Here is a 14,141-nt window from a genome sequence, read left to right as displayed (position 1 = left end):
GAACTGAATAATTACTTCATGTCAGTCTTCATGATAAAGGACATAAGTAATACCCCTACAATTCAAGAGAGTGAGGGGGCAGAGCTGACTGTAGTGGCCATCACCAAGGAGAAGATGCTAGAAAAACTGAAAAGCCTGAAGGTGAATAAATCACCTGGATCAGATGGACTACACTCCAGAGTTCTAAAGCAGATAGCTGAAGAAGAAGTGGAGGCATTAGTGGTGATCTTTCAGGAATCACTAGAGTCAGGGAGACTCCCAGAGGATTGGAAAAAGAAGATAGCTATCTGGCAGGAAGCAGAGAATGGCGATAAAACAATCTTTCTCAGGATGGTAGCTGATGACTAGTAGTGTTTCGCAAGGGTCAGTGTTGGGACCACAACTGAGTTTAGATTAGATTACTTACAGTGTGGAAACAGGAAACAGGTATTTCTCGATTCCATCAACTAAGTCGTTAACAAATCTGGTGAATAATTGGAGACTCAACTGCTGTGCAAATCAACCATCAGGTTCGGGAGATTCACAATTCAGAACTTATCTCTTCTAACCCTGAACCTGCTGTCTGCTTTGTACGCTAATTGTTTAGATTAGATTACTTACAGTGTGGAAACAGGCCCTTCGGCCCAACAAATCCACACCGACCCTCCGAAGAGCAACCCACCCAGACCCATTCCCCTACATTTACCCCTTCACCTAACACTACGGGCAGTTTAGCATGGCCAATTCACCTGACCTGCACATTTTTGGACTGTGGGAGGAAACCGGAACACCCGGCGGAAACCCACACAGACACAGGGGAGAATGTGCAAACTCCACACAGACAGTTGCTTGAGGCGGGAATTGAACCCGGGTCTCTGGTGCTGTGAGGCAGCAGCAGCGCTAACCACTGTGCCACCGTGCTGTCCATGACTATTCACTTTATACATTAATGATCTAGATGAAGGAACTGAGAGCATTCTGACTAAGTTCACAGATGATACAAAGATAAGTACAGCGGCAAATAGTATTGAGGAGGCAGGGAGACTGCAGAATGATTTGGACAGGTTAGGAGAATGGGCAAAGAAGTGACAGATTGAGTAGAATGTGGGAAAGTGTGTGGTCATGCAATTTGGTAGGAGGAATAGCATCATGGGCTATTTTCTAAATGGGGAGAAAATTCAGAAGTCTGAAGTGCAAAGAGACTTGGAAGTTCCGGTCCAGGATTCTCTCAAGGTAAACTTGCAGATTTATTCACTAGTTAGGAAGGCGAATGCAATGTCGGCATTTATTTTGAGAGGGCTTGAATATAAAAACAGGCTCTATAAGGCTCTGGTCAGGCCACATTTGGTGTATTGTGCACAGTTTTGGGCCCTATGTCTCAGGATGGATGTACAGCCCTGGAGTGGGTTCAGAGAAGTTTACAAGAATGATCCCAGGAATGAAAAGCTTAACATATAAGGAATGTTTGAGGACTCTGGGTCTATACTCGATGGAATTGAGAAGGATGAGGATCTAATTGAAACTTACAGAATACTGAATGGCTTAGACAGAGTGGATGTTGGGAAGACATTTTCATTGGTAGGAGAGTCTAGGGCCTGAGGGCATAGCTTTTAGGACAGAGATAAAGAGATTCCCTCTTAAGCCAGAGAGTGGTGAATGTATCGAATTCACTGCCACAGAAGGCTGTGGAGGCCAGGTCATTTAGTATATTTAAGACTGAAGTAGATGGAGTGTCAAGGAGATCAAGGGTTACGGGAGAATGGTGTTGTGAAGCAGACTCAATGGTCTGAATGGTCTAATTTCTACTCCTATGTCTTATGGTCTTATTTTCCTGCCTTTGTCCCATAACACTTGATTTAAGAATCTATTTCAGCCTTAAATATACTCAATAACCTAGGGTCTACTGCCCTCTGCAGTAAAATCCATAAATTCACTGTGTAGTAGCAAATTACTTCAGATACTGGAATCTATACTGAAAACAACAAATGCTGGCGATCACAGTGCATCAGTCAGCGTCCATGGACAGAGAGCAAGCTAACATTTCGAGTCTAGATGACTCTTCACCAGAGCTGATGTGAAGTGTCAAGGGTGCAGCATTTATGCTATAGTTGAGGGTGGGGATGGAGTGTAATGTGCTGGTGGAGAAAGGATGTCGGTAGTTCAGATTAATTGATAAGAGTGTGACAATGGCAGAACAATGGTGTGTCCAGCTACCAGACTTGAAAGAACAAATAGTGGGTGAATGGGGGAGAGGGCATGATAATGTAACAAATAAAGCTAAAAGAAAGGGAATTGGTTCACAATTTGGAAGTGTCAGTATTGAGTCCAAAAGATTGTAAAGTGCCTAGTCTGCGATGAGATGTTCCTCCAGTTTGCCCTGTGATTCACTCAAGACTAGCCTGCTGAGGACAATCAAGTGAGCATGCAAGCAGGTAAAATGACTGGCTAAGTGAAGGTTGGGATCCTGCTTGCACACAAGTGATCTGCAAAGTGGTCACCCAGTCTGTGTTTGGTTTCTCCAGTGTAAAGTAGGCCACACATTGGGCACAGCAAATACAGTTCGCAAGATAGGAGGAGGTATTAGTGAAATGCTGCTTCACCTGGAAAAACTATTTAGGCCCATGGATGGTGAGCAGGGAGGAGGTGAAGGGGCAGATATTGCATCTCCTATGGTTACACGGGAAGGTATTGTGGGAAAGGGGATGGTGGTGTTGGTGATTAATGAATGAATTAGGGGGAACAGAGGCAACAATATCTGTGACATGCAGACAGGGGAGTAAAGGGAACATGTGTTTGGTGGTGGCATTTTGCTGGATTTGTCCAAAATGGCGGAGAACGATCCTTTGACTACAGAGGCTAGTGAGATGAAAAGTGAGGAGCTCTTCACACCCCACGTCCTGCGAGGATTCTTACCAATTCTCCCAGTTCCTTCACCTATGTCATAACTTTTTGGATGATGCCACCTTCCAAAACAGCGTTAGTGCCATGGCCTACTTCTTCTGTAATCATGGTTTCCTGCCCACTGTGGTTGACAGGGCCCTCAACCGCATCCGACCTATCACCCATGCCCCTTCCCATCAGTCACAATAGTGTAAGCAGGTCCCCTTTGTCGTCACTTTGTTTTCCCACCAGCCTCTGGTTCTAGACTGTCCCACAACAGGAAACAATCTATCCACAACTAATCAGTCAAACCTCTAAGAATATTACATACTTCAGTAAGTTTGCTTTTCATTCTTCTAAGTTCCAGTGTGTACAGGCTCAATCTACTCAACCTCTCCTTGTAAGGCAGTCCCTCCTGACCCAGGTCAGTCTAGCAAACCTTTTGTAGACTGCCTCCAATGCCACCATATCTTTCCTTAGATAAAGTTCCAAAAGTATTCACAGTATTCAACCTGTGGTACGATTAGAGTCTTGTATAGTTTTAGCAAGACTTCCCTATCCTTACTCCATTCCCTTTGGGAAAAACAACAAAAGCTTTTTGTGATTTATGCATGATTACTCCCATATCCTTCTGTGTAGTAGTTTTCTACAAGTCTTTCTCCAGTTGCATAATACTTGGCTCCTCCGTTCTGTCATGGATCCCCAAATGATCCTTCCACATCCCACAGAAATTTACCTGTACCTCCACAAATGTCATCTTCTGTATCCGTTGCGCCAACTGTGATCTCCTCTATATTAGGGACACAGGATGCCAAATTGCTGATCGTTTCAGATAACATCTCTAGGACACTCGCACCAACTAACCCCACCGCCCTGTGGCTGAATACTTCAACTCCCACACCACCAAGGACCTACAGGTCCTGGGCCTCCTCCATCACCAAACCCTAACCACCTGATGCCTGGAGGAAGAATGCTTCATCTTCCGCCTTAGGACACTGTAACCACACAAGATTAATATGGATTTCACCAATTTTCTCACTTCCACTCCCTCCACGTTGTCCTAGTCCTAAGCCTCCAACTTGGCACCATCTTCTTGACCAGTCCATTGTCTTTCCCATCTATCTGCTCCACCCTCCTCTCTGACCTATCACCATCTCCCCACCTTCACCTACCTATTACATTCTCAGCTACCTTCTCTAGTTGCTCTTGAAAAGGTGATGAGCTGCCTTCTTGAACTGCTGTAGTCCATGTACTGTATGTACATCTCCTGATTTATTCTCTGTTCTACCATATAGCTACTGCTAGGGAGCCAAAAGACTACTACTGCCTGTGTCTTCTTCCACATTTTATTTCTTACCTCCACCTATATGGATTTTAAATCTTTTGATCCAAGATGATTTCTTGTTATCGTACTTATTCCATTCCATACAGACAGTTCTATGCCACCATAATTTCCTTCCTGCATGTCTAGATTAGATTACTTACAGTGTGGAAACAGGCCCTTCGGCCCAACAAGTCCACACCGCCCCGCCGAAGTGCAACCCACCCATACCCCTACATCTACCCCTTACCTAACACTACGGGCAATTTAGCATGGCCAATTCACCTAACCTGCACATCTTTGGACTGTGGGAGGAAACCGGAGCACCCGGAGGAAACCCACGCAGACACAGGGAGAATGTGCAAATTCCACACAGTCAGTCGCCTGAGGCGGGAAATGAACCCGGGTTTCTGGCGCTGTGAGGCAGCAGTGCTAACCACTGTGCCACTGTGCCACCCACAATGTCCTTTAGAAAAATCTTATATTCCTGAATAATTAGTTCCCTTGAATGAAATGCTTACTGTTACAAGAATTATATAAGTGAAGGTATTGAAATGTATTTTTTATCAATGAATGTGTTTTTATAATAAAGTCTGTAACATACACTTCGAGTGTTATATAATTTAATCTCAGTATGCCACCTGAGGTCTGCCCATGGTGAATACTTGATGAGTTGGCATGGTAGATTTAAGAGTGAAGGATGATGGGGATGAGTTGGCAACACATTGTTATAGGGGTTGTAAAGGGGAATGGGGGTGGGCAAGAATGGGTTGGCATGAAGAGTTATGCATTGAGTGGAGTGGCTTATTATGGCATGGAGAGTGCAGGAGGCTAGGAAGAGGAGCACAGGTTAGCATGGAAGATATGAAGCATTATGGGGAGTGATGGTAAAGAGGGAATGAGAAGTTATTTGGAAGCAGTAGAATAATGGTAATATCAGTACTGTAGTAATCAGTGCAGCAGGCTAATGTTCTGGGGCTTGGATTTGAAACCCAGTGTGGTAGATGGTAAAATTTAGTTCAATAAAAAAACAAAATCTGTATTTAAAAGCTAACCTAACTGTTGCTAATTTTTATTAAAACTTGAAACAAAATGGAAAATGCTGGAGAAATTCAGCAGGTCTTGTAGCATCTGGAGTGAAAAACAGAGTGAATGTTTAGAATCCATTAACCCTTCAGAACCAATTAACTTTAGGGAATGAAATCTGCCATCCTTACTAGGTCTGGCCTACACCTGACTCCAGACCGGCAGTAATGTGATTGATTCCTAAATGGCCTTCTAAAATGGTGTGGAGAGTCAATCAATTCAAGGGCAGCTAGGAATAGGCAACAGATATTGCCTTGCCAGCAATATCCACATCCCATTACAAGAGTTAAATGAAAATTTGGTTGGCATAGAACAGGCATGGGGAATTTGTAGAGATGAGAGCTAGAGAGATATTTTATGTTCCATTTCTTTACAATTTTGGACAACTGTTGCAGAACAATGCTTGCCTAGCCCAAATGCACATCTTACATCTTCTCTCATTCACGGGCTGCTAAGCCTGATTCCCAAGAAACCCTAGCACACAGAACAGATTACAATTTCCAGAACATTTTCTCCTGGATTGGGTTTATGGATCTAGGGAATGTCCTGATGCTGCAGTCCCAACCCAGGAATGAAAACCTGGCCCTGATTGTCTGTCTGTTATAAACACAGCCGCTGGAGTCATAGTTAATTGCTGTGATGAATATCTTGCTTCCTATCTCCTGTAAAACAACTTGGGCCCATTTAACAAACAAATTATCCAGGTTTGTTTTCACCAGAATTCAGAGCATGATATTTGATCACCTTCATTCTTCCTTTTAGCCCTTAGTTAAAGACTCAGACCAGAAACAAAAACACTCATAAACCTTACATTTCTAACAATACTTAAAATTTGAAGTCAGTCATATGTTGTGCAAAAGATAATCTGCTCCCTTAATCTGTTTTTAATTTGATTAAAATTAAATCATTTTTCTTACTGTCATTGTTTTTTTAGGTACAAGACCACACAAATGCCCTGACTGCGCAATGGCATTTGTTACAAGTGGGGAGGTGGTGCGACACAGACGTTACAAGCACACCCATGAGAAACCCTTCAAATGCTCAATCTGCGATTATGCTAGTGTTGAGGTGAGTGCAATACTGTGCCTGTGTGACTGCCAAAGGACCCAGTGGTTTTGAAAACCAAGGGCAGGTTTTCGTCCTCTCTGTTTCTCTGGTAACTTAGTTCCCTAGGAGCAGAGGAGTGAACTGGGCTTTCGCAATCTGTCACATGTGGATGTGACTGTACATTGCTCAGGGATTTCTACAATGTTACATAAAAACATAGAAAATAGGTGCAGGAATTGGTCATTTGGCCTTTCAAGCCTGCATCACCATTCAATATGATCATGGCTGAGCATGTAATCTCAGAATCCCATTCCGACCCTCTCCCCATATCCCTTGATTCCTTCAGCCATAAGGGTCATGTCTAGCTTCCACTTAAATATATCTAATGAACTGACCCCAACAGCTTCCTGTGAGAGAGAATTCCACAGGATTTACAGAATCTTACATCTTACACCTTCAGTATGTTATCTGGGCCAGAATGACACCAGTGGTTAAAGTTCACTTGAGAATGCAACTTTTAAAAAGTTTTGTGATTTGCATATGAAAGAACTAAAACCAACATGGTCATTCTAAAAGATGAGAGACTTAACAAACCAGGTCTTTTTCAATATATAATTTCAGTTCCATCATACTGTAAACGTTTCCTATAAATTCTCTGTTTTCCAATTTTATACTCCACAACCACCTGATGAAGGAGCAATGCTCTGAAAGCTAGTGTTTCCAGTTAAATCTCTTGGACTATAACCTGGTGTTGTGTTATTTTTAACATTGTCTCTGTAACCTGGTTTGTTCATTGTAAACATTGCAGAATTGTTAATAGTTTCGGTGCAGTCATTATCAGTTCCAGCGCAGCCTTTGTTCATTTCAGCGCAGTCGTTGTCAGTTTCAGCGCAAACACTGTCAGTTTCAATGTCTGCATAGAAGTCCATTGCTGTAGTAATGGGCACTAATCACTCTTCCTGAGAAGGACGATTACTGCAGCCTTGACTATTATCATTCTGTAGGAGTTAGTATCAAACTGTTAGCATTTCTATCAACGGTGTTGGCTGGACCCAGACACTTCAGCAGGCCGTATACACTATTGATGTGTATTCTGTCCCCCACCCGCCATATACTAATTAACTTGGTTGTAAGTGCATTGTGCTGGCATTCTGGTGGCCCCACGCAGTGTCTGTGTTTGCTCTGTTGTCTGTCTATATTGTAGTCCAGCGACCATCTTGTATGTCAAGTGACCAACTTATGGCTCAGTGGCCATCTTGTGTGTCCGTGTACCAAATGCCACCCTGCCCCATGCCATCTCCCACGTCTGTTATATACAGGAGAGAGAGAGCGTGCATATGAGAGTGTGTGTGCTTACATGTGTGCAAGTGTGTGAGTGAAAGAGTGTATAGTGCAGTGGGGTCACCTATAGTGTGGCATGAAGCCAAGGTCCCGGTTGAGGCCATCCTCATGGGTACCGAAGTTGGCAATCAGTCTCTGCTTGTCCACTTTGCATTGTTGGGAAGCAGATAAACTCAGGGCAGGGGACTGAGATATCATAGCGATTACAGAAATGTGGATTAGGTATGGACAGGACTGGCACTTAATGTTCTAGGATACAAATACTATAGGGGGGCAGGAGAGGAGGGGGAGTGGTGTTTTGATGTGATAGCATTATTGCTGTACTTCAGGTGTATATTCCTGGGAATACATTCAGGGAAATTATTTGGGTGGAACTGAGAAATAAGAAAGGGATGATCATCTTATTGGGATTGTATTATAGACCCCCTAATAGTCAGCAGGAAATTGAGAAACAAATTTGTAATGAGATTTCAGTTATCTGTAAGAATAATAGGTGGTTATGGTAGGGGAGTTTAATTTTCCAAACATAGACTGGGACTGCCTTAGTGTTAAGGGTTTAGATGGAGAAGAATTTGTTAAGTGTGTACAAGAAAATTTTGTGATTCAATATGTGGATGTGCCTACTAGAGAAGGTGCAAAACTTGACTTTCTTTTGGTAAATAGGGCAGGGCAGGTAGCTGAAGTGTCAAGTGGGGGAGCACTTTGGGGCCAGCGACCATAATTCTATTGGTTTTAAAATAATGATAGAAAAGGATAGACCAGATCTAAAAGTTGAAGTTCTAAATTGGAGGAAGGCTAATTTTGACGGTATTAGGCAAGAACTTTCAAAAGCTGATTGGGGGCAGATGTTTGCAAGTAAAGAGACGGCTGCAAAATGGGAAGCCTTCAGAAATGAGATAGCAAGAGTCCAGAGACAGTATATTCCTGTTAGGGTGAAAGGAAAGGCTGGTAGGTGTAGGGAATGCTGGATGACTAGAGAAATTGAGGTTTAGGTTAAGAAAAAGAAGGAAGCATATGTCAGGTATAGACAGTAGAGATCAAGTTAATACTTAGAAGAGTATAAAGGCAATAGGAGTATACTTGAGGGAAATCAGGAGGGGAAAAAAGGGGACATGATAGTTTTGGCAAATAGGGTTAAGAAGAATCCAAAGGATTTTTATAAACACATTAAGGACAAAAGGGTAACTAGGGAGATAATAGGGCCCCTCAAAGATCAGCAAGGCAGCCTTTGTGTGCAGCCACAGGAGATGGCAAATATACTAAACAAGTATTTTGCATCAGTTTTTACTGTGGAGAAGGACATGGAAGATATGGAATGTGGGGAAATAACTGGTGACATCTTGAAAGATGTCCGTATTACAGAGGAGGAGGTGCTGGATGTCTTGAAACACATAGAAGTGGATAATTCCCCAGTATTTGATCAAGTGTACCCTTGAACTCTGCAGGAAGCTAGGGAAGTGATGACTGGGCCCCTTGCTGAGATATTTGTATTGTCGATAGTCACAGATGAGGTGCCGGAAGACTGGAGGTTGGCTAATGTGATGCCACTATTTAAGAAAGGTAGTAAGGAAAAGCAAGGAAACTATAGACCAATAAACCTGACTTCTGTGGTGGGCAAATTGTTGGAGGGAATCCTGAGGGACAGGATTTACATGTATTTGGAAAGGCAAGGACCGATTAGGGATAGCCAAATTGCTTTGTGCATGGGAAATCATGTCACATGAACTTGATTGAGTTTTATTGAAGAAGTAATAAAGAGGATTGATGAGGGCAGAGTGGTGGACGTGATCTATATGGACGTCAGTAAGGTGTTCGAAAAGGTTCCTCAGGAAACTGGTTAGCAAGGTTAGATCTCATGGAATACTGGGAGAAGTAGCCATTTGGATGCAGAACTAGCTTGAAGGTAGAAGATAGAGGGTGGTGGTGGAGGGTTGCTTTTCAGAATGGAGGCCTGTGACCAGTGGAGTGCCACAAGGATCAGTGCTGGGTCCATAGCTTTTCATCATTTACATAAATGATTTGATGTGAACATAGGAGGTATAGTTAGTATGTTTGATGACACCATGATTGGAGGTGTAGCGGACAGAGAGAACGTTATCTCAGAATACAATGGGATCTTGATCTGATGGGCCAATGGGCTGAGAAGTGGCAAATGGAGTTTAATTTAGGTAAATGCAAGGTGCTGCATTTCAGAAAAGCAAATCAGAGCAGGACTTATACACTTAATGGTATTGTCCTGGGGAGTGTTGCTGAGCACTCCTTGAAAGTAGCATCGCAGATAGATGGTATAGTGAAGGTGTTTGGTATGCTTTCCATTGTTGGTCAGAGCATTGAGTATAGGATTTGGAAGTGGTGTTGTGGCTGCACAGGACATTGGTTAGGCTACTTTTGGAATACTGCGTGCAATTCTCGTCTCCTTCCTATCGCAAGGGTGTTGTGAACCTTGAAAGGGTTCAGAAAAGATTTACAAGAATATTGCCAGGTTGGAGAAAGGCTGAATAGGCTGGGGCTGTTTTCCCTGCAGCGTTAGAGGCTGAGGGGTGACATATAGAAGTTCATAAAGTCATGAGGGACATGGATAGGACAAATAGACAAGGTCTTTTCCCTGGGGTGGGGAGTCCAGAACGAGAGGGCATAGGTTCAGGGTGAGAGGGGAGAGATATAAAAGGGACCTTAGGGGCAATATTTTCATGCAGAGGATGATGCGTGTATGGAATGAGCTGCCAGAGGAAGTGGTGGAGGCTGGTACAATTATAGCATTTAAAAGGCATCTGGATAGGTCTTGAATAGGAAGGGTTTAGAGGGATGTGGTCCAAGCGCTAATAAATGGGTCTAGATTAATTTACGGTATCTGGTTGGCATGGAGGAGTTGGTCTGAAGGGTCTGTTTCCGTGTTGTACATCTGTATGACTCTGTGAAGGACAAATTTGAATAGATTGCAATAAATTTGAGCACATCGCATATAGCATCTCAGATTCCTTGTGTTGAGGCAATTTTCTATAGAATGCTGCAAACATTCTATAGAATGTTTCTAGGTAACTATTTAAATATCAATGCTTTAATCATTTACTCTTGGATGGTGAGAACTGTTTCCTGTATGCCCAAAGCAAAAGATGTTATCATACTTTTAATAAATAATGTCTTGTATGTGTTTTCAAAATTAACTTGAAATTAAGGTACAAAACAAAAATTGATGGAAAAAAAATCGGCAGATCTGGCAACATCTGTGGAGAGAAATCAGAGTTAGTGTTTTGGGTCCAGTGACCCTTCTTCATAACTGATGGTTGCTCGGAAAAAGTTGTTTTTGCGTGGGGGTGGGGTGGCTGCGGGCGCGGGGTTAAGGAGTAAATGGTAGCTGGAGATAGAGCTCAAAGAGAAAGACGATTGGACTGAAGAGTGAATAGCCATCAGCCTTTGAGAATGAATAGCTACTAATGGTGGTTAACAGTGGGTTGTATGTACACTCCTTTGTCTGTTCAACTCTTGCTTTGGCTTCAAAGGATATTAGATCAGGACGGGGAGGATACAATTATTGTGGACCATGTTGAATCAACAACATTGATAATAGATCCTGTTCAGGGAATATCAGGAATTAAGAGCAAAATTAAAGAACATCTCTGGATTATTACCCAAGCCACATGTAAATTGGCATAGAGTAAAATTGGCAAAGTAGAAGTAAACACTAAGGGAATGGGGGATAAAGAGGCTCCATTTCAAGGGTCTACGGCATCAGTTTTGGGACTGGAAAGAGCTGTACTGTTGAAATAAGTTCCACCTTAACTGATTGGGATCAGTGTCTTAGCGGAAAGGCTAAATAGGGTGGTCACAAGGATTTTAAATTAATAAATGTGGAGGAGAGGGCTCTGGGGAGGTAATACAGTCTCAAAATCACTCTGTAACATGACAGTGGAGAACAGTCAGGCATCCTATTTCAGGTACAGCAGATAATGGCAAAAGTTTAAGTAGTATATTGATTATGCTAAAAGACAAATAATAAACAGGTAAGTAAAATGTCAGTGCTGAGGGACAGCTTATAATGTATCGCTCAGGTGAGAGTTCTAGATGCAAATGCAGAGAGAGCAAGGAATACCCTGTAAACTAAATGAGCTGCTGGCTCAGATTCACATTAGAGATTATGATATAGAGGTGATTATTGAGACATAGCTGCAGAATGGTCAGGTTTGGGAACTAAGTATACCAAGTTAGGAGGTTTTCAGAATGGACAGGGAAAATAGCAGAGGGGTGCAAGTAGCCTTATTCATTCTAAGCAAATTACCTTCGCAGGTGAGGCAGGATATAACAAAGGGGAAATAATGAGTGAAGACTGTATGGGCGGAACAGTAAAGGATCTGAACTGTAGTAGGTGTTGGGTACAGAGCTAGTACAAAATTTTATAAATGCAGAAATTAGAAAAGTAGATAACAATGCCTGAGTAGTAATAATAGGGGATTTTGATTTTTAACACAGATTGGGAGAGGTAGACAAATACTTGACAGAAAGGGAGTGAATTTGCCCAGGATATTTTCCTACAGTGATACGTCCTGGATGCAACAAGGGAACAAGCAATATTGGATTTAATAATGAGTAATGGGCTGGATTTATTTGGTAACCTAATTGTGTGTGGGCGTTTGTCAAATAATGATTGTAACATGATTGAAATCAATGTAGCATTTGAAAGCAAATCAGCTGCTAGAGTTTTAGATTTAGGTAAGGTCTACATTAATGAGATGAGACAGAAACTGTCCACCATAAACTGGGAAATTCTGCTAATGGGTAACACAAATGAAAGCTAGTGTGCTTCCAATTAAACCTGTTGGACTATAACCTGGTGTTGTGTGATTTTCGACTGAAGAACAGTGGGGCATGTTTAAAGAACCATTTAACACAATACAACACTAGTTTATATAGCTGAAAGGGAAAAACTCCACTTGAGCCATGAACAATTAAACAGGTAAGGAACAGCAGTAAACTAAAAGAAACGGCTTACAAACATACAAAACGCAGCAAAGATCTTGCGGAATGGAGAAAATACAAAGACCAGCAAAGGGCCATAAAGCAACATGTAAGAGCCACTAAATGGAATCACAGAAGAACACTTGCCCAGGGCATCAAAATATATAAGAAGCATTTTTCTTGTTACATAAAGGGAAAGTGGGTAGTCAGGAGCAATGTCGGCCCAATAAAGACTGAAAGTGCTATGGAACGACTATGAAAAAATGGCAGACATGTTGAATAAGTACTTTGCTCAAGTACTTACAGTAAAAAAAAGGTTAGGTTGCTGGTATTCCTGTGGAATTTAATAGTAGGTTGGGGAGAAGGTCTGAATAAAATTAACACAAATAAAACATTGGTAATGAGGAATTCTTTTTTATATATTCATTTGTGGGATGTGGGAGTTGCTGTCTGGTCAGAATTTATTGCTCATCCCCACTTGCCCTTGAGAAGATGGTGGTGAGATGCCTTTTTGAACTGCTGCAGCCCACCTGTTGACCCACAATGCCATTAGGGAGGAAATTCTAGGAATTTGACCCAGCAACAGTGAAGGAACAGTTAAATATTTCCATATCAAGGTAGTGAGTGGCTTGGAGGGGAACTTGAAAGTGGTGGCGTTCCCATATATCTGCTGCCCTTGTCCTTCTAGATGGAAGTGGTTGTGAATTTGGAAGGTGCTGTCTGAGGATCGTTGCTGAATTGCTGCAGTGCATCTTGATAGTACATACTGCTGCTACAGAGCATTGGTGGTGGAGGGAGTTGATACTTGTGGATGTTGTGCCAATCAGGCGGGCTGCTTTGTTGTGGATGGTGTTAAGTTCTTGAGATTTTTGGGGCTTCAGTAATCCAGGCAAGTGGGAAGTTTTCTATTTCGCTCCTGACTTGTTCCTTGTAGATGGTGGAAAGGCTTTGGGGAGTCAGGAGATGAGTTACTCGCCGCAGTATTCCTGGTTTCAGACCTGCTTTAGGTGACACTGTGTTTACATGGCAAATACAATTGAGTTTCTGGTCTATGGTAATTCCCAGGATGTTGATAATAGGGGGTTCAGTGATGGTAACACCATTGATTGTCAAAGGGCAATGGTTAGTTTGTCTGTTAATGGGGACGGTCATAGCCTGGTATTTGTGTAGCATGAATATTATTTGCCACTTGTTAGCCCAAGCCTAGATATTGTCCAGATCTTGTTGCTTTTGGACATGGAGACCTTCAGGGGTTGTGAATAGTACTGAACATTGTGCATTCATTGGCAAACATCCCCACTTCTGACCTTATGATGGAGGGAAAGTTATTGAAGAACTAAATTGAATTAAAGAGTGATAAATCCCAGGACCTGATGGTTTCCATCTGAAGATGTTAAAGGAAGTAAGGAAGCACATTGTAGATGCCCTAACTGTAATCTTTTAGTGTTCCACAATTACAGGAGTTATTCCTCTGGATTGGAAAATTGAAGCTGTCACTCTGCTTTTTAAGAAGGGCAAAAGAGGAAAACCAAAT

At 42.3% G+C, this 14,141-nt stretch overlaps 1 protein-coding gene across 1 annotated transcript in view; it reads left to right on the top strand.

Moving 5' to 3' along the window:
• The window catches only part of LOC140462782 (transcriptional repressor CTCF-like), a 69,629-nt gene that overhangs the window by 17,092 nt on the left and 38,396 nt on the right, over positions 1-14,141 (top strand). The window contains exon 5 of the mRNA XM_072556050.1: positions 6,201-6,334. Coding sequence (XP_072412151.1) covers positions 6,201-6,334 — 134 coding nt within the window. The remainder of the gene's footprint in view (positions 1-6,200; positions 6,335-14,141) is intronic.

This window comes from Chiloscyllium punctatum, chromosome 37 (assembly GCF_047496795.1).
Source record: "Chiloscyllium punctatum isolate Juve2018m chromosome 37, sChiPun1.3, whole genome shotgun sequence".
Lineage (NCBI taxonomy): Eukaryota > Metazoa > Chordata > Chondrichthyes > Orectolobiformes > Hemiscylliidae > Chiloscyllium > Chiloscyllium punctatum.
This window is presented reverse-complemented; position numbering and strand designations above follow the sequence as displayed.